The sequence below is a fragment of the Carlito syrichta genome, unplaced genomic scaffold (assembly GCF_000164805.1).
Source record: "Carlito syrichta isolate Samal-C Ts95f unplaced genomic scaffold, Tarsius_syrichta-2.0.1 Scaffold301792, whole genome shotgun sequence".
In the NCBI taxonomy this organism is placed as follows: Eukaryota; Metazoa; Chordata; class Mammalia; order Primates; family Tarsiidae; genus Carlito; species Carlito syrichta.
Genome location: NW_007245888.1, coordinates 278,456 through 298,801, shown reverse-complemented (window position 1 = coordinate 298,801; position 20,346 = coordinate 278,456). Strand labels below are relative to the sequence as shown.

General features: G+C 37.9%; 1 protein-coding gene across 1 annotated transcript in view; it reads right to left on the bottom strand.

The window, feature by feature from the left end:
• Nucleotides 1-20,346, bottom strand: part of LOC103257555 (protein furry homolog) — a 252,276-nt gene that overhangs the window by 87,480 nt on the left and 144,450 nt on the right. The window contains exons 20-29 of the mRNA XM_021710998.1: nucleotides 19,482-19,568; nucleotides 15,270-15,529; nucleotides 14,382-14,571; nucleotides 13,622-13,746; nucleotides 11,098-11,155; nucleotides 9,928-10,019; nucleotides 9,468-9,640; nucleotides 8,355-8,515; nucleotides 6,792-6,902; nucleotides 661-815 (exon numbers count right to left, since the gene is read on the bottom strand). Of these exons, the coding sequence (XP_021566673.1) occupies nucleotides 661-815; nucleotides 6,792-6,902; nucleotides 8,355-8,515; nucleotides 9,468-9,640; nucleotides 9,928-10,019; nucleotides 11,098-11,155; nucleotides 13,622-13,746; nucleotides 14,382-14,571; nucleotides 15,270-15,529; nucleotides 19,482-19,568 (1,412 nt within the window). The remainder of the gene's footprint in view (nucleotides 1-660; nucleotides 816-6,791; nucleotides 6,903-8,354; nucleotides 8,516-9,467; nucleotides 9,641-9,927; nucleotides 10,020-11,097; nucleotides 11,156-13,621; nucleotides 13,747-14,381; nucleotides 14,572-15,269; nucleotides 15,530-19,481; nucleotides 19,569-20,346) is intronic.

The window sequence follows — 20,346 nt, the reverse complement described above, 5'->3', positions numbered from 1 at the left end:
TCTTTTAAAAAATAAACTTAAGTTTCACTCTGTCAATTTTCCTGATATATAAACTCATTCTTGAGAATAGCTTATGCAGTTTGGAGAATCTTGATTAACTCTTTAATCTTAGCTATAGAATTATTTCACTCAATAAATCATAGCGCTGAATGGCTTCACTGAATGATTTATTTAACAAGGAAAGTGGTTTTAAAAGTGTTAGCTACAAAATATAGAGTGCCACATTTTCTTTTTTTTCTTTCTGAAGATTTGAACAAAGCAGATTTAAAAATTTTAGGCTACTACCTGGCTTTGACTTGTTCTAAAGATGGCTGAAGGATTTATAGTTCATCCTTGTTACAAACATCTTTAGACATTCCTTGAATGTATCTTTTTTGTCATTTTCAAATCCTGTCTAAATACTTCACTATGAATTTCCAGGCAATTAAAAAGAAGGATGCTATAACAATAAACCACTTTCCTGGTAAAACAAGAAAAGCTAAGGTAAATGCAAACTTACAGGGAGTAAATTTATCTGCTGGGGACAGACAGGCCATTTTGTATTCTCATAGAACCTACTTTGCTCATATAATTGCAAGACAGTCAGTTATCGATCATCCATATCACGAAAAACAACACTAATCATACTTGCCACCAATCACTGTTTGCAAAAACTCATACCTGCTTCCACACACGGTTGCTATGGCTTTGAAGCAGCCGGATGCAAGTTGGTAGGAACCTGTGTAGCATCGGTCAATTGCCCAATTAAAAAGATTTATTTGGTCAGGATTAAGTTCCAATAGCAAAACAACAACTTCGCAGCCAAGTTGATGAACCTGAATACATAGAGCAAATCAATATTATTCATTTTTAATGAAAGAATGTTCTAGAGAAAGACACAAGATCAAGTTTCACCAATATAAATTGGGTAAAGTGAAAGCAGAGACCGAATATTCATTTTGATTAATTTTTATGTCTTGTGTTCTCTTGTTTTTTTTTGAGTTGGAGTCTCACTCTGTGGCCCAGGCTGGAGTTCAGTAGCATGCTCACGGCCACTGCAGCCTCGACCTGCTGGGCTCAGGTGATCCTTCTATCTCAGCCTTCCAAATAGCCGGAATTACAGACATGTGCTACCACGCCTGGCTCATTTTTGATTTATTGTAGAGATGTGGTATCACCAAGTTGCCTGGGCTGGTCTCGAACCCACAGACTCAGGCAATCTACTCGCCTCAGCCTCCCAAAGTGCTGGAATGACAGGCTGAGTCACTGAGCCCGGCCTACACCCTCTTACAAAAGAACCAGTGGCCGGGCTCGATGGCTCAGGCTGTAATCCCAGTACTTTGGGAGACCGAGGAGAGTGGATTGCATGAGCTCATGGGTTCGAGACCAGCCCAGGCAACTTGGCGAGACCTCGCCTCCACAAAACCAAAAAAAAAAAAAAATTAGCCAGGTGTGGTAGCGCACTCTGTAGTTCTGGCTACTTGGAAGGCTGACGTGGAAGGATCACCTGAGCGCAGCAGGTCGAGCGCAGGGGTGGCCATGAGCATGCCACTGCACTCCAGCCTTGGGAACGGAGTGAGACTCCAACTTGGAAAAAAAAGAGAGAGAGAGAGAGAGAGAGTGTAATGTTGCAACTGAAAACTAAAATGTACACATTAATTTTGACTCTGTGTAAATCTGTTATATAGGGGCTACTCCATCTCAATTTATAACTCTGAAAAAGGGATGAAAACTTTACAGATGGTGTTTCTTTTTTGCATTTAAAATATTTCTGAAAAATACATACATTTGGTTTTTTAAAAATCCAATATATAAAAGGTTATCCTCTATATATGCAAAGTCTTTTAAGGGGGGAAAGTCAGCCAGAATATGATTATGAGACTTGACTGTAAAATCCACTGTCTGGTGAAGCTTAGCTGTTGATCTTTCAAAAAGAAATACAGTTTCCATAGACTCATCTTAATTAAAGGTTTTTATATGAAAACACATTATAGTAGATGGAATTAGTAGGATGCTAAATTGATTTCTGAAGCTACTGTCAAACACTGATGTTCAGGAGAAGCCTGGTGCTTAGTGGCTACACTCCACTCAAAAAGTTACATTTCCTGTCTTCTCTGGAAGAAGTTGTCCACTCTTCTTGCCAGTTGAAACCAGGTGGAGAAGGAAAGACTCTGCCTTGTTTTGTTGTTGTTGTTGTTTTACGTATAGGGTTTGAGCCTAGACGGGTGTGATATTCTAGTTGGATGGTCAACTATCTTTAACCTGGTTTCCCAACCAGCATATGTAATTAGCAGCAGATAAAAGCTAATAATAATAGAGCAAAGGACTTAAACATAGCATTTTGTTAAAAAGGTTCAACTTGGCCGGATGCGTGATTCATGCCTATAATCCCTGCACTTTGGGAGGTGGAGATGAGAGGATGGCTTGTGCTCAGGAGTTTGAAACCAGCCTGGGCAACATGATGAGGCCTCATCTCTACAATTAAATGTAAAAAATTAGCCAGGTGTGGTGGTGTGCACCTGTAGTCCCAGCTCTTCAGGAGGATGAGGAAGAAGGATTGCCTGTGTAAGCAGGTTGAGGCTGCAGTGATCATGCCACTACACTCCAGCCTGGGTAACACAGTGAGAGTCTGACTCAAAAAAAAAAATTCAACTTAAAAATCAGCATGTAGCTGGGCTCGGTGGCTCAGCCTGTAATCCCACGCCTTTGGGAGGCTGAGGTGAGTGGACTGCCTGAGCCTGCAGTTTCGAGACCCGACTGGGCAGCGAGACCTCATCTCTACAATAAATCAAAAAATCAGCCAGGCATGGTAGTACATGCCTGTAATTCCGGCTACTTGGAAGGCTGGGGCAGAAGGATCACCGGAGCCCAGCAGGTCGAGGCTGCGGTGGCCGGGAGTGGCCACTGCACTCCAGTCTGGGTGACAGAATGAGACTCCAACTCAAAAAAAAAAAAAAAAAAAAAATTCAGCATGTTTTCATTGCGCTTCAGAAACTTTATATTGAGGTATAAAATAAGCAGAGACATTATATAATTTGTAAGTCTATGGTGAATTATTTTAACTAAACACACTCATGTGACCACCACCATAAAAAGCCAGAATATTACCAGCACCACTGAAGCTTCCCCTGGGCACTCTCTTAATCGCTAGTCTCTCTCTCCTCCCCAGAAGCAACCACTGTCTTCTTCCACCATTGGTTAATATGGGCTGTTTTTGCACTCTTTGTAAATGCAGTTATAGGGTATATAATTTTGTGTCTCATGTTGCTTTAATTTGCATTTCCCGGATGCTATAGACTGAATGTTTGTATCACATCCCATTTATATGTTAAATCTTAACCAATGTGATGGTATTTGGAAGTGGGGGGCCTTTGGGAAGTGATTAAGGGCATGATGGGCATTAGTGGCCTTATAAAAGGGACCCCAGAGAGCTGCCTCACTCATTCTGCTATGTGAGGATACAGCAAAACTGCCGTCTGTGAACTAGGAAGCCGGTGCTCACCAGACACAGATCTTCCAGTCCCTTAATCTTGGACTTCCCAGTCTTTAAAACTGTGAGAACTACATTTCCATTATTGATAAGTCACTCAGGTATTTTGTTATAGCAGCCTGAAATAAACTAAGACACTTGATTACTAATGAGCTTGAGAATTTTTTTTAATGTTTCTTGCCATTTACATAACTTTATATGAATACTTAAGTTTCCTTTTTCTACTGAGTCTGAATTCATCTTATTTATGTGTAGGGGTTCCTTACATATTCTAGAAAAGAAACTTCTGTTGATTGTATGTTACAAATACTGTATCTCTCACTCTATGGCTAGCCCACTCAAGCTCTTAATGGTGTCTTTTGGCAAATAAAAGCTATTAATTAATTCTTCCTTAAGGCGAGCAATATTTGCATCCTGCTTAAAAAATCTTGCTCTAACCCCAGTGATGAAGATAGTCTTCTACATTATTTTCTAGGAACTGTATTATTTTATCTGTTACATTTAGATCTACAATCCAACTGCAGTACATTTTTGAATATAGTGTGAAGAAGGGGTCACATTTCTTTTTCTGTCTCTTTTTAAATATGGCGATCCAGTGGCCCCAAATTACTTGTTGAAAAAAACATTTTTTCCTCCATAGCTCTGCAGTGCCACCTTTAAATATATCAAATGTAGCCGGGCTCAGTGGCTCAGCCTGTAATCTTGCGCTTTGGGAGGCTGAGGTGAGTGGATTGCCTGAGCCCGTGGGTTCGAGACCCGCCTGGGCAACTTGGCGAGACCTCATCTCTACAATAAATCAAAAAAAAAAAAAAATTAGCTGGGCGTTGTAGCGTGCATCTGTAGTTCCAGCTACTTGGAAGGCTGAGGCAGAAGGATCACCGGAGCCCAGCAGGTTGAGGCTGCGGTGGCCAGGAACGGCCACTGCACTCCAGTCTGGGCGACAGAGTGAAAGTCCAACTCAAAAAAAAAAAAAAAAAAAAAATATATATATATATATATATATATATATATATCAAGTGTCTATACATATATATACATAGGCCACTTTGGGCCTCTCTATTGTACTCAATTGTAATAGTTATCTATCTTTGGGCCGATATTACAATATTTTAATGACCATAATTTATAATAAGTATTGATTTTTGCTAAAGTAAGTCCTCTCACTTTGTTTATGTTGTTCAAAATTATCTAAGCTATTCTCGGTCCTTTGCATTTCCATGTATATTTTTTAAAAGAAACTTGTCAGTTGTCACAAATATCCTGCCAGGATTTTGACTAAGATTGCACTGTCTCTACAAATCACTTTGGAAAACTGACATCTTTACAATACTGAATCTTCCAATGCATGAGCATGGTATATTCTTCCATTTATTAGCTTTTCTTTCATTTTTCTCACTAATGCTTTATATAGTTCAGTGTAAGAAGTCTTGCACATTTTTATAAGGTTTATTCCTAAGCATTTAATGTTAATTCCTAATTTAAAAATTTCTTTTTCCAGTTGTTTATTGCTACTATATTAAAATAGTTGATTTTTTATTCTGAACATGTATCTAGCAACCTTGATAAAATCACTGATTAATTCCAACTGATTAATTCACTGATTAAGTTCAACAGATTTCTTTGAACTTCTTACTTATGTAATTGTGCCACTGGTAAATAACGAGTTTTATCTATCTATTTTTCATTACTTATATCTTTTCTTTCCTAATGCACTGGCTAGGATCTCCAGTAAAATACTGATAGAGATAGTGCAAGTGCGCTTCCTTGGTCATTCTAATCTCAGAGGGAGCACTTTCAAAATTAGCTATCAGATATGATGTGCACTGTAAGGTTTTTTGGGGTTTTTTTTTCAGACACCCTTTATCAAATTAAGATATTCTTTGCTATTCTTAGTTTTGCCAGAAGTTTTCCTCATGAATAAAAGTAGAATTTTATCAAATACTCTTTCTGCATCTGAGATGATCATGTGATAGTTCCTTTTTAAGATTCTATTAATATAGCTAATTTACTAATGGATGGACAATATTTGAATATTCAACCCATCTTGAAATGCTTGAATTAACCCAATCTGATCATGATGAATCATGTTTTCAATATATCACCGACTTCAATTTTCTGATATTTTGTTTAAAGTTTTTGTATCTATGCTAATGAATGGGATTGCCTATTAATTTTCTTTCTTGATATAACCTTTTCTAGTTTTATTATCAAGATTATGCTGGTCTCATAAATATATTAGGATGTACTTCCTCTTCATTTGTTTTCTCTCTAAGAATTTGTATTAACTCCATGCAATTTGTTCCTTAGATGTTTGGTAGAATTCATCAGTAAAGCCTTCTGGGCTTAAAGTTTTCTCACTTTAAGACTTTCAGTTTACTGATTTGATTTCTTTAGTACTTACATGTTTATTCAGATTTTCCTTTTCTTCTTTTGTTTTGTTTTTCTAGGAACGTGTCTATCTCATTCAAATTTTCTAGTTTGTTGCCATTAAGATGTTCATAGGTTCTCTTTAATTTTTAATGTTTATAGCATCTATAGTGATGTCCCTTCAGTTTACATTTCTGATGCTAGTTACATGTGCCTTCACTCTCACTCATTGTCTCTCTGTCTCTTTCTCTCTCTCTTGATTAGACTTACCATAAATTTATTAATTTTATTAATCCTTTCAAATTCAACTTTTGGCTTTAATGATCATTACTTTTAAATTTTAAAGAATTAATTTCTACTCTTATCTCTGTGATTTCTTTCATTGCTTTTATTGAGCTTGATATACTATTCTTTTTCTAACTTCTTATGATGGATGTTTAAGTCATTGATTATTCGTCTTTTTTTTTCGTTCTAATACATGCACATACACTTAAGGCTATTCATTGCATTCTAAGCAAGGCTTTACTTAAAACCCACAAATTTAGTATGTAGTATTTTTATTATTCTTCAGTTTCAAATATTTTCCAGTTTCCATTGGTTTTTATTATTTGACTCATTGGTTATCTGCAAGTGTATTTTTAAATACCATTTTCTTATTGAATGCTAGCTTGATGCTACAGTAATGTGAGAACATAGGCTGTATCATTTCAGTGATTTGGACTTTGTTGAGCCTTGCTTTATGACCCATTTATGGTCAACATTGGTAAATGTTATTATTTTGTTAATCCTGATGTATCATTGTGTAAAATGAACAACACATGAACTTATACTAATGTGGTTGACACGTCAAGAGATTGTGGTGTGAACAATGCTTATACATTTCAGTAACTCAACTGAGTCAGAAAAGCAGAATACCAAAGACATTTTAAAATAATGTGTTTTGTTTTGTACTTACCCGTAAATCTTGACAAGCCAGAATGTTGTCAAGCCACTTATATAGGTAGCCATCAGGAGAAAGGCCTACATTGTCAAACACAGGGCCACAGCACAATACTGCTGACATTGCCTGATGATAAAAACACAACAAAACATGGAATGAAGCCTGTTACAATCCAATGGTATACAACTGACTTTATAAAACATAACTGTGAGATTTATAAATAATGAGGTTCCTTTAAAAGCAGTTATTCCTCCAAGATATTAAAGAATACCTTAGTAGATTTAATTTAATAATTCAGGATTATTCCAAATTTGGCTTTTTTAATAAGAGTCAAACCCCATAAATGTAACTTTGCAGAGATGTAATTTTAGAATCATAACAGCTCTTTATGATCAAAGATTAGGTATTCAAAACAAAATATTTATAGTATTTAAAGTAAACTTTCCTTTAATGATTTTAAGTGAATTATGCTTATAAGATAAACAGCTTTTTAAATTGTGCTTTTAGGACAAATATTTGACCAATGTATTAAACTGACAAACTATGAAAATATGAAAATAAATAATTGTGATCCTTAATCAAAGGTAAAGAGAGTGAAAAATATAAACTTTAGTTCCTCTAAGGAGGGAGGCATGAAGAAATCAAGGGCAGGTAAGAGAAGGGGAGACCTTGATTACCTTTGGAATTAGCAGGTCCAACTGACCATCAGGGCTGTAGTTATTTCCTTTGAGGCAAAAGCCAACCGGCAAGTCAGCAACTTATGGTATACATGACAAAAGCTGACATACAGTTAATTTTCTTAAGGAAATTAGACTGTAAGGACACATGCTTCTGAAGATTTTGAACAGCCCTAGCAGTGTGGAAATTTCTTTTTGGCAATCTTCTAGGATAGAAAGAGACTAACTAGTGAATGTGGTTCTAAGTAGATTCTGAATTTGAGGAGGTATCTTTTTTGGGGTAGGGGAGGGGTTGAAAGTTCATGACAAGGCATCTACCTAAGAGGTAAAGGAGCAAAAATATATGGTTCTCACAAAGGAGAAACACTGAATAAAAGCAGGAGCTCAAAAAAGCTTTGTGTTTTAACATTGTGAGCTCAACTGAAATGTTTAAATATTTACACATATTCTGGAGTTTCAAGTCAATTTACGTATTTATATATACGTATGTGTCTGTCCATTTGATTTTTTGTATGTGAGCTTATATTTTATTATATCATATCATATCTCTTATCTTGACCTCATTTTTTAAAATTTTAAAGATGAGAGGTACAATTCAGAATTAGGTATACAAGTGGTCATCATACAGGTAAAGTTGGGCATCCCTTTGGTCCCCACTTTGCCTGGTTTGAGATCAAGTACACTTATTGATGTTGTGATCCCCTCCCCATCACCCCAGCAGTATCCCGCTACTGCCAATCCCTTTCTTATTGCATTTCGATAAATGTTCTGGGTCTGCTTATAAGTGAAAACATTTGGTACTCAGTTCTTTCTTAACCTTATTTTTCAGGCATAGTTGTGAGTCTAAGGAAAGAGACCACTGATCTGACATAAGTCATTCCATAAGGAGAACGTCACCTACCTTTAATGCACAATACTGGTATCTTGTAATCTGATGATTTCTATCACTGTATCGATCCAGAGGAGTAAACATTATGCTGAATGGTCCTGCCCACTGGCTGAATAAGATGAAGAGATGGTGCCTCAGGCTTTGCTGGGGGAAGAGAAATCTTCGATGGTGAACTGGGGAGAAAAATACAGTTAGCGGATATAAGACTGAGTAAAGTCTATACCACCATTCTGTATCATTCTTACGTTTTGAGGAAAGGAAAAATTTCATTTCCTAACTCCAGTTTTCTTTAGGCAATAAAACATGTATTTTAAAACTAAAGCCGGCCAGGCTCGGTGGCTCAGCCTGTCATCTCAGCACTTTGGGAGGCCGAGGCGAGTGGATTGTCTGAGCCCACAGGTTCAAGATCAGACTGGGCAACTTGGTGAGACCTCGTCTCTACAAAAAAAAAAAAAAATTAGCCAGGTATGGTAGCATGTGCCTGTTGTTCTGGCTACTTGGAAGGCTGAGGCAGAAGGATCACCAGAGTTGTGGCTTTTTGTAATGATACCAAAAACTTTTAATTGGCATAATTTTTACATCAAACTGACCAGCTGTTTTATTTTCTGTGCTTCTAGTAGAATGGAAATGTTCCATACTCATTTGCTCTGTGAAAGATAATTCTCTCCATGATGTAAAACTTAAGCAAGCATAAAATAGACTAAGCTATATGGAATTCCATTTAATGTATTGCTAAGGTAAAGTCAGCGAGTAAGAAAATTACTGAAATTACCTGTTCACACTTTAGCACAGAGACAACGTAAAAAAAACTGAAGCCATATGAATGTTCCTTCTGAATTACTTCCTTCCTATGGAAATCACATCAGCTCATTTTCAGATGGGAACCAAAACAAATGACAGAAATGACACGCACAAACCAGATTTAATTCTTATTGTTCCCTTTACAGCTCTGTGCTATTAATGACAAACTGTTCTCACGTACATTTCCAAGAATCTCAAAATAAATAAATGATCACATCCCAGACCTGACAGGTCAGTAGGACTGAAGCGAAAGAAACATAATAATAAGGAACACAAATGGTTTTCTAAGTGTGAAAGGTGATTTGTCGTGATGGATCACTATACCTGGAACACACTGAATCAAGTTGGCGACCATTGCACTAAAATGTGCCCGGATATCTTTAAGAATTTCAACCTCTTTGTCGTTTTCAGCTTCCAGGAGCATGCGAGTCAGGTCCACATATTCTAAGAACAAAGCTCCCAGGGCTAATGTATCCCGTTCTAAGGCTCCATTTGTGCTGGAATAAAGGAAAATTAAACTTATCTTTACATCAAAGTAGTATATGCTTCATGAAAGATAAAATTTGCTGTCAGAACTCACACACTGACTTTGTTCCTAACGTATATTAATATTTTTTAAAAAGAAAGTATAAGGAAAATATTTTTAAAAAGGAAAAGAAAAAGCAAACTTATTTGTGACTTTTCTAAGTGAAAGGTATTCCATTTAAAATATAGACAGAGAGAAAGAGAGACAGAGAGACCAGTTGGACGAGGAGAAACCAGCTCAGCAGAATTTTAACCCTACCTGTCACTTATTACACCAGCATCGGCCAGAAGTTCAAAAATGCGAAGCAGTTGTAACCTTAACAAGTCTCGCCTTTCTCGGCGTTTCTTGTTCTGTGTACAAAGAGGTAACACCACTTATAGACACGGGCAAAACAGTATTAGCTCTGCTTTAGAAAATTGCATTAATCTAATCATTTTCAAAGCGCTAGGCATAAAAGACAAAATGTATTTTTCTTTCTTCCTAATCCTTAGAGAAAATGCTTGCTATTACTGGCTGTAAGAGGAACAGATCATAAAGTGGGTCAATAAATATTTATTAGGTGGAAATGTTGAGAATGAACAAGTCTGATTTCCCAGATGGGTTCCCAGTGTCTGCTGAAAGGCTGAAGCAGTTAAAACAAGTGAAAGGGGACAGGGGACATGGATAATCCTATCAGTTCTGGTCATGGAGTTCACAACTGTTAAATTTCTGCTACTTCTTGAATACATAACTACAATATAAGAACCTTTTTTTTTTTTTTAACGCTGTTGCCCTGGCTGGAGTGCAGATTGTAGGTCTCAGGCAATCCTCTCACCTCAGCCACCTGAGTAGCTGGGACTACTAGGCTAATTTAATTTAAAAATTTTTTTTTGTAGAGACAGGGTTTTGCTATGTCGCCCAGGCTGGTCACAAAGTCTTGGTCTCAGGCAATCTTCCCACCTCACCCTCCCAAAGCTCTGGTATACAGGCATGAGCCACTGTGCCTAGTTGGGAAGTTTTTTTTTTCAAAAGTCATTTTATCCTGGTACATTATAAGTTATCTTTTTAAGAATTCACTTCAGGAAAAGGAATGCGAGGAAATGCTTCATATGCCAGATGAGACAAATTATATTCTTGGCTATCCAACTCCTTGTAAAAAACAAGCAAACAAACTAAAAACCGACGTTCAATTTTAACTCAAATCTCCTACAGAAGAGTGTAGTAGCATACACATGACTTGACATTTATACACTTAGGACAGAAAATCCACAGAATATTATACTAAATACTTGAATACTGAAAAATAAAAACAACAGAAGTCAAAATATTAAGATTCATTGTGAAAAACTTGGGTGTTTGTATTCTCGGGGGAAGGCCACTGTGTCTTATTTGAAATCACACCATTATCCAAATAAACCAAGCCTTCATTATTTAAATTCAAAATCTTACCTCTGGCCTTCGTTCCAGAGCTTCTTTCATTAATGGATGAAGTTCTTCCACCAATTCTCTATGAAGGAAAAGGGTAAGCATTTGAAATTCATTGTTTTTGACACCAAACTTGTCATTAAATACTGTATATCCAATTCAATCCTAAATCACTTGGTTTTTTTTTCACTTTGCTTGTAAGATCAAAATCTCCCTGACTTCTCCATTTCCTAATGTTGTGGTGAACTGGAAATAGGTACTGGCCTATGCTTTGTATTATTGGTCTAATTGCCAGAGCTATATATATAATTTTGACTCAATACATATTTGTTGCTTTGATTTTGATTTAATGTTCTGGAGATTACTATGGCAAAAACAAAAACAAAAAACAAACTAGGTAAACAATTAACCATGCACTATTTTCTAAGTGTTCACTAAATTCAAAGCAGTTTGCTACAAGCTATGGAACCGAAGAGAAATAAAACTGAGCCTCTGTACACAAGAAATTTTCAGTCTAATTAGAGGAAGAGAGACAGGTGCAATTACCATGATACTACCTTTGCGATCTGTGCTCAAAAGACTTATAATTGACTTTAAAAATTGTCTTTCTTTGGATTTCAGAGCTACATTCTTTTATTTGACCTACATGATACATACAAATTATGGAAAGTAATGAAACAGTATGGTTCTCATTGAAACTTTTTCTCTTTTATAGCAAAAATATGTCTTAATCATATTAATATATGTCTCTGTCTCCATTATCTCTGGTTCTCAGGTTTAAACTTGCTAATCTAATTAGTTGCCTTCTTCAAGAAATAATTCCTGAATTGCTGTGTCAAAACAGAAAAAATTATAATATCTAGCCTGTTGTATGATATCTGGCCTAGTAACTAGGTATTTTGTTTATAGTATGATCCTGTTTGAAAACCTTATACTTTCTGGCAGGATATTTTGTGCTATTAGACATTACCCTCCAGGAAAATCCAAGGACAGGAAGGTAAACTCCAGGACATTCTACACTAGAGACAGAAAATCTAGGCCCTACTTCTCTTTTTTTTTTTTTGAGTTGGAGTCTCACTCCGTCGCCCAGGCTGGAGTGTAGCAGCATGCTCACGGCCACCCCAGTATCGACCTGCTAGGCTCCGGTGATTCTTCCACCTCAGCCTTCCAAGTAGCTGGAACTACAGGTGTGCGATACCATGCCTAGCTAATTTTTTATTTATTGTAGAGGTGAGGTCTTGCCAAGTTGCCCAGGTTGGTCTCGAACCTGTGGGCTCCGGCAATCCACTCGCCTCGGACTCCCAAAGTGCTGGGATGACAGGCTGAGCCACCGAGCCTGGCCTGGGCCCTACTTCTGATTTCTCCAATGCAGATGCTAGAATTTCTTCATCAAGGAAATGGGGATATCATTAATAGTTTTATCCACTTAACTATGGGCATATTCACATTTAATTTATCTATGGATTTATCTTCTCGATAAGTCTATGGATTCTATAATGATGCCAATTTTTTAATATTAGATAGATACATTTTCTTTATTTTTATATGTCATGCCAATTTGACAGTTGAGGAAACTAAGGCCCAGAGACATTAAGTCTTCCAGACTCAAGCTGCTAGTTGGTTGCATAATCTTACCTGTCTCTGAGAATATTAAGAGGGTAAGACATGCAAAAGAGACTTAGTTCCTTTGGCAAAGAATGGTAGGTAATTTCAGGGATTGTTACTGTTATCTCCTTGTACTTCAATAAGATGCTTTGTCTTAACTAATTAACCAATAACTGGCAAAACCTTGGTAAACTGGCACCTGTGTAGTCGGAACCCACAGTGACTTTTAAGGATAAAATCTGCCTCTACACATGAACAACTTGCATCTTTTTTACTTGCCTCTAAAATATCTCATTAATCTTTATTTTTTCAAATAGAGTTTCTCACAGATGCTTGCTGCGTTCCCCCTTCAATCAACGTGGAAAATTTTTTTGGAGATTTCATTTGTCTTTAGGCTTTTGTTGCTTAGCTAAAGTCATCAGACAGCCCAAAAGAACATTTTACGATGCTTCTTTGAAAAGGCTCAGACACTGCCTTGGATGGGATGGTTAGTTGATTGCAGATGTGAATAAGAAATCTAGAATGCAGGTATGCTACTTCTATTAAGGCAGAGAAAGTGCAGTGTAGAAAGATCAACCCATGCAACTGACCACCCTAGAAAGGGCTTTATCAATGCTGAAATTTTGAGAATGTTGGGTATATAGCTGATGATGTGATGGCCTTTGAAGAGTCTGGCTAACCAGGGACTGACATTTACAGTTATCTGAAACAAAGTCTGACAATGAAAAAAAATCTGAGAGGTAAAATCAAAGTTGCAGTGAAATGTGAGATGGTTGCAAGGAACATGTGTTACATGCACATCAACTACAGAGGACGGAAAGGGAATCACATGAAGCCTGTCAACTCTTTAGGCACACACCAACAGGCAGACTCAAACTTGAGTTAAAAAAAGAAACGACCACAGCAGCACACATGCATTTCAATCTAATTAGGACTACTGTACCTGAAAACAAGGGAATTTGTTCTTCCAAATCCTAAAACTAAGGACTCTGTGATCTCAATGCTCTCTAGTCTCATCAAAGGCACCAACTGCTTTAACAGAACTCCCACCGACGGGGTGCCTATGGCCTGAAACAAGTTGATCAGAAGTGAAAAAGAGGTAACATGGCAACGGATGGTTCCTTTAAGCAAGCGGTGATCCCATTATAACAGTTTCAAAGTACTGAAACACATCCCAAGGCACTGCCATCATTTAAGTAAAACACACACACACACACAAACACACACACACACACACACAAATTTAATACTGCAAAATGAATGCATTTCTCACCTGGCTCACAAATTCTAAAAACGATTTTTTTTATGATAGTACTCTTCTTTCTAAACCATTTACGTCTAAAAAACCATCTTTAACAAACAAATTGAGTCAAGGCATGGGTTTACAGGTGAATACTTGGTGAGGCGAGAGAGAAATGTGGTGTGTAGAGCAGGAACCAGACCTCAGGTCACAAATAAATACAAGGCACTCTATGGTCTTAAGTGAGTTTCTCAACTTCTTTTTCTCATCGGTTCCTCACTTGTCAGGGAGGAGTAATACATTATTCACATAAACACTCAATGGAATTTAGAAATGTGTGGATGAAAATCTGATCCCATAATACTCCAGATGGCAGGCACAGTACAGTTTGCACTGTGAACTCTAGACAAACAAGCTAAAAAAAAACCTTACAGAATAATTCTTCTGAAGCATGTCATGTCACCTTGTTATCGTAGCTCACTGTACCATCAGGTGTGGTTGCCATTATTTCGGGAGTGGAAGCTCTTAAGTGTCCTGGGCTCATAATACTGGGTTTTGCAACTCCAAAACAAAGAATAAGGTAGTTTCTCCACAAGGTAACATAGTTGTCTCCGCTGCCGGCAGTGCTGGTTTTCTTGGCATTAATTGGGCTACTAGAAATATGGAGTCAAAAATAAGAGTAAGACTTAGTTCCAGACTTTAAATATCACTTATTGTTATAATTATTATTTTTGAGTCGATCTCTCACTCTGTCGCCCAGGCTGGAGTGCAGTGGCACAATCATGGCCACCACAGGCTTGACTTGCTAGGCTCAGTTGAACCTCCTGCCTCAGCCTCCCTAGTAGCTGGAACTACAGGTACATGTCACCATGCCTGGCTAATTTATTTATTTATTGTAAGGATGAGGTCTCTCCATGTTGCCAAGGATGGTCTTGAACCCCTGGGTTCAGGCAATCCTCTCAGTTTGGCCTCCTGAAGTACTGGGATTATACGTATGAGCCACCTCTTCCAGCCTTAAATATCACTTGTTATATTAAATAAAGATCATATAAAGTGCTCAAATCGAGTTGAACAAGTGTCTAACAAAGATGCTGCTCAAATACCTGCATTGGATGAGAAGCTGAACAGAACCCTGAGGTCCCTTTTACCATTAAGAGCCTGAGATTATAAACTTTGATAATTGTAAGGCCAAAAAAAAAAATACTCACTTTAGACAAAACTGTTTTGCTCAATGTTAAGAATTCTCTAGTAGGAAGTTCAGATATTAGAGAGCATTATAATATCCCGATCTCTTGCATAAAATGAAAATGTAAGAGAGCAAAAGGTAAAACAAGGAAAACGGATCTCTTACTTGGGGTCCACCAGAGGCATCACGGACTGGAGCCGGGTGAAGGCATAAGGCCAGGCGTAGCTGAGGGCGGCGGGACAGTGCTTGGGCAAGTTCTCCTGTCGAAGGAAGCTGAAGAGGCAGAGGACCCAGGGGTCTTTGACAGACTGTGCAAATATCCAGACGTGGGAAGGGCTCTTCACATCATAATGGCTATTGACCAGGACTGCATTCCATTCCACCAACCACTGCAGATCCACATTGTGGGTCAGTGGTAACGTTGTCTGCAGGTACAAGAGATGGGTAGTGAGTCAAAGCTGACCTGAAGTTATCCATCCTCACTCGGACTCAGCCTTTTCCTGACCAGACCGGCTTGGGATCTGAAACACCCATCCTGCACCTACCACATATGACCTTGGTGGGTGGTCATCAGTACTTCCTATGCTAGAGGGTAAGCAGCTTAAATGCACAGTTTAAGATCTGAGATCAGTCACCCTAAGTGAAGTAACACAGGAATGGAAAACCAAATGCCACACGTTCTCACTCATAAGTAGGAGTTAAACTAAAAAACTGCAAAGGCATTTAGAACAGCATAATGGATATGGAAGATTCAGAAGGGGGAGTAGGGATAAAAAAAATCACCTATCGGGTACAATGCACAGATGGGGTGGAGGGTACACTTAAAGTCCAGACTTCTTTGCCATGATAGCAATGCATCTATGTAACCAAAACCCATGTATAGCCCTAAAGTCGCTGAGATTAAAAAAAAAAAAAAAAAGGACTTGGGTCATATTCTGACAGGTTTAATGTCACACAGCACAGCGCATCAGTACCCAGAAGCTGGTCACCAAATCGTTGTTGGATATACATGACATTCATACATTTAAACTCAATTGTAGACTTACCATTTAAAAATTCTTAAAAGGTATTCATATCTGAGACTCATAAAGGTGGTTTTATCCCTTCAGTGAGCTCATATTTTTAGGCTATGATTTTTTTTCTGTATTAAAACTTTTATTGATAAGCTATTATATTTTTATTTTATTGCATAAAATAAAAAAGAATTTTAAGTAGCAATTAACACAGAAAGTAAAATAAACATGGATTTTAATAAGTAGATATGCATTAGAGTCCCAGGATTATGATTGCATTTGAGAATACAGTTTCATATTGAGCTTTATCAAAGCTAAGATAAAAATGTATTATCTTATAATAAGAGAAATCCCATGGACCATTTAATAATAAGCAATCGAAGTTATTTGAAGCTGATCTGTTTACTCCAGAGCCCATTTCCTTAGTGACCCTTTTGATGCAGGAATGCCTGATATTGGCTTCTGGGATCCTGACATCCTTGATAGAGGAGAAACAGGTGAGTTTATACCACCCAGATGAAACCTCAGACTTCATTGGAAAGCTCTTAAAACTGTATCTCTGAAACTCTAGTTCCTCAATTATTAATGTTTGCACAAAAAATATTGTCAAATAGTGCTTAGGCAAAGTTCAAGCGATTTCTTGAGTATTAGACAATAAACAGTTTTGTAATACTTCTCAAACACAGACGATCATAGAACCTTTTGGCTAAGGTATAGTTCTTAACTTCTGGCAAATATTCTTTGGAATATAGCTTAAGAAACACTGCTATAGAGATAATTTAGATCACCAATTTACTAAAAATACTTAAAGCATTTACTACTGTGTCTTAGGGTTTGGGGATTTAGAGATTTTCTTTGTCTTTCCTTAGGCTGAAATGCCTCCCTTCTGATTTAGAGATGGCTAAGCCCAATCCTTTATATATCTACAGATGATTTTTGAGATCAGATGTATACTTATTCTTGCCCTGTGACAGCAAGCCAAAATAATTACAAAACCTCTTGAAAGATAAAAATATATACTAATCGGGTCTTATATTTCATTTCATTCTCTTCTAAGTCCAGATATCAAAGTTTAGGGGACACCAGCTTTCAAGTAATCTAGCTGTTGTGTCAAGAGACGAAACCGCCTTAAGTTTGTTGGGCACTAAAGACGATTCATTTTATCTGCTGGGTCTATGAGTCTGGGTTCATTTTATCTGCTAGGTCTATGGGTCCCCATGGGTGAGAGTGCCACAGGAGCGGCCTTAATGGTTTATGGGCTGTGAGGGGTGAAGCTAGAAGACATGACATTCCAACACAGGATGTGCCCAAAGCTTGTGACCTGGGAAAAGCACTGAGCATCCAGCATCCCTGTCTACTGAATTGATGACTTGGGAATTATGATGCTGATCTCACCTAATCTTTCTGTGAATTGCGTGAGACAACAGCTGTAAAAACACCTGGCACAAAGCAGGCACTGCTTCTCCCGTTTCTCTCCCCCTTTTTCTGCATCTTTCTAAGTGCAGTATTGCTGACCTAGTTACAGCTGGCTCAAGCTTTTGATTCTGGTAAACACAGAACAAAAGCACATGGGCAAAACATAACAGTGTTATCTGCAGGCAAGTAAGATATGTATGCACAACAATTGAAGTTGACTACCCCACTTCATGTTAATGTGAAATTCTAAAAAAAAGTAGGACTATTTACCATCTCTTTTAAGGTCTGCAGTGCCTGGCTGGTACTTTTAGGAATTATCATTATTATGACCCTATTCAAGAAAAAAGCAACTAAAAATAGGGACTCATGCTCCATCTCAGCTAGAAAAGGCCACGGAAAACTCACAAATGTCTTCAGGTTTTGTATTCATTTATAATTATCTGACAGGTAGCTGCATATGAGGTATCAGCAATGTGGTTTCTGCAAAGTCCGAGATCTGCCCTGTCTCTCTTCAGCTATTCAGCCGAAGTTAATCCAGGTTCTGTTACTACACTTTTATTTTTTAAAAAGGCAGATGACTAAAATCAGTGTCAGTTTACCTTCTACTTGTTTAGGAAATTGAAAACTGCCAAAATGCTTTTTAAAAGGAAGCATGTAATTGTGCAGGAGCTAAAGGTTTTCCAGATTCAGGCTGGGTGCAATGGCTCACACCTGTACATCCAGCACTTTGGGAGGCTGAGGTGGGAGGATGGCCTGAGCCCAGGAGGTCCAGCCTGGGCAACAGAGTGAGACCCTGACTCAAAAAACAAAACAATGGGCAAAAAGCGGGCAAAATACATGAATAGACACTTCTCAAAAGAAGAGATACGGGCAGCCAACAGACACATGAAAAAGTTCCCAGCCTCACTCATCATCAGAGAAATGCAGGTCAAAACCACAATGAGAGACCACTAACCCCAGTAAGAATGGCCATCATTAATAAAACAAACAACAGATGCTGGCAAGGATGCAGAGAAAAAGGAACACTTCTGGTGGGGATGCAAACTAGTGCAACCTCTTTGGAAGACTGTAGCAATTTCTAAAAGAACTAGAAATTGACCTTCCATATGACCCAGCAATCTCCCTATTGGGAATATACTAGGAGGAACTCAAGTTATTCCACCAAAAAGATACCTGCACATGCATGGTTATTGCAGCACTATGCACAATAGCAAAAACATAGAGCCACCCGTGCTGCCCATTGAAACTGGAGTGAATTAAAAAATGTGGTACCTATTCACAATGGAATATTATGCATTAATAAAGGACAAACATATGGACTTTGCAGCAACTTGGATGGCTTTGGAGTCTATCATACTCAGTGATCTACCACAGAAACAAAGAACAGAATACCATATGTTCTCACTCATAAGCGGACCTTGAACAATTATATTACTATAAGAAAGGGATTGGCAGTAGTGGGAAACTGCCAGGGGAAAGAGGGTGGGATTGGCAATTGAAAAAAACTGCCGGGGGGGAGAGGCACACCTCATTCACAAGGGTACCTGCATAATCAACGTTTGTACCCCACATTCTTTAAAATAAAAGAAAAAAAAATCCGGAGAAATTCTTTTTGAAACTGCAGTTTGTAAGATATTATCTATTCCTAAGGCTCAAATTTTGTTCAAGATTTATCTGTATGTTTTCTAGGCTAGCATGTGAAAAACTAGTCTTATTTTTCATAAGTACCTTTGGGGTTAGTTTACAATCAAACATAAATGCCCAAATTCTTCCACACAATTTTTCTTTGTCTCTCTTTTTCGGATAAGTCTAGAATTTATATTAAATATTTAATTAAATTATATATATTTATAATATATATATAATTAAATTAAAGATATATTCCTATACTAGACAGTAAGCAGCTTAAGTGCAAAGTATAAGTAACGGGGATCAGGTGTATACTTACCGAATCTGAAACTGCTACATGAATAAAGCTTTCAAGAATGGAAGAACTTAGCTGATCCATGACATCAATCATCGGCCTATCGTCATCCTGTACAAAAGGGTGACGATTACTCTCCATGGGAAAATGAATCCTCCCCACCCACCCCACCGCCTTCATCTGGTACATGAAACAGAACAGCTTGCAAGATAGCAATAAGCGTTTTCTCACAGAAAAGTGTGTGCCCAGATGGTGAAAAGCAGTGAGTAAAATTTCCTGTGGTTCTGAGCTTTGCCTTCCAAGTTTTAGTGGAAGATTAAAGTTCCAATTTCACGCTGTACTGAAAAGACATATACCTGAATTTCAAAGACTCATACATGTACATGAGAACCTAAATACCAGTGCCATACGTTATTCACTAAAATGTTCATGCTGTTAATTTCAAGAAATGGAGGCTGGGCATGGTGGCTCATGACTGTAATCCCAATACTCCTAGAGGCCAAGGCAGGAGGATTGCTTGAGCCAGGAGTTTGAGACCAGCCTGGGCAACATAGGGAGACCTTGTCTCTACAGAAAAAAAAAAAAATAGCTGGGTGTGGTGGTGCTCGCCTGTAGTCCTAAGTAAATGGAAGGCTGAGGTGGGAGGATTGCCTGAGGCCAGGAGGTTGAGGCTGTGATAAGAGGTGATAGTGCCACTGTACTCTAGCCTGGGCAACAGAATGAGACCTTGACTCAAAAGAAAAAATAAAAAAAGAAAACTCTGCAAGAACAAGCTTTGTCAGACCACTAGATGCTACTTAATTAATTATTTATTCATTTATTATTTTTTTGAGTTGGAGTCTCACTCCGTCACCCTGGCTGGAGCGCAGTAGCATGGTCATGGCCACCC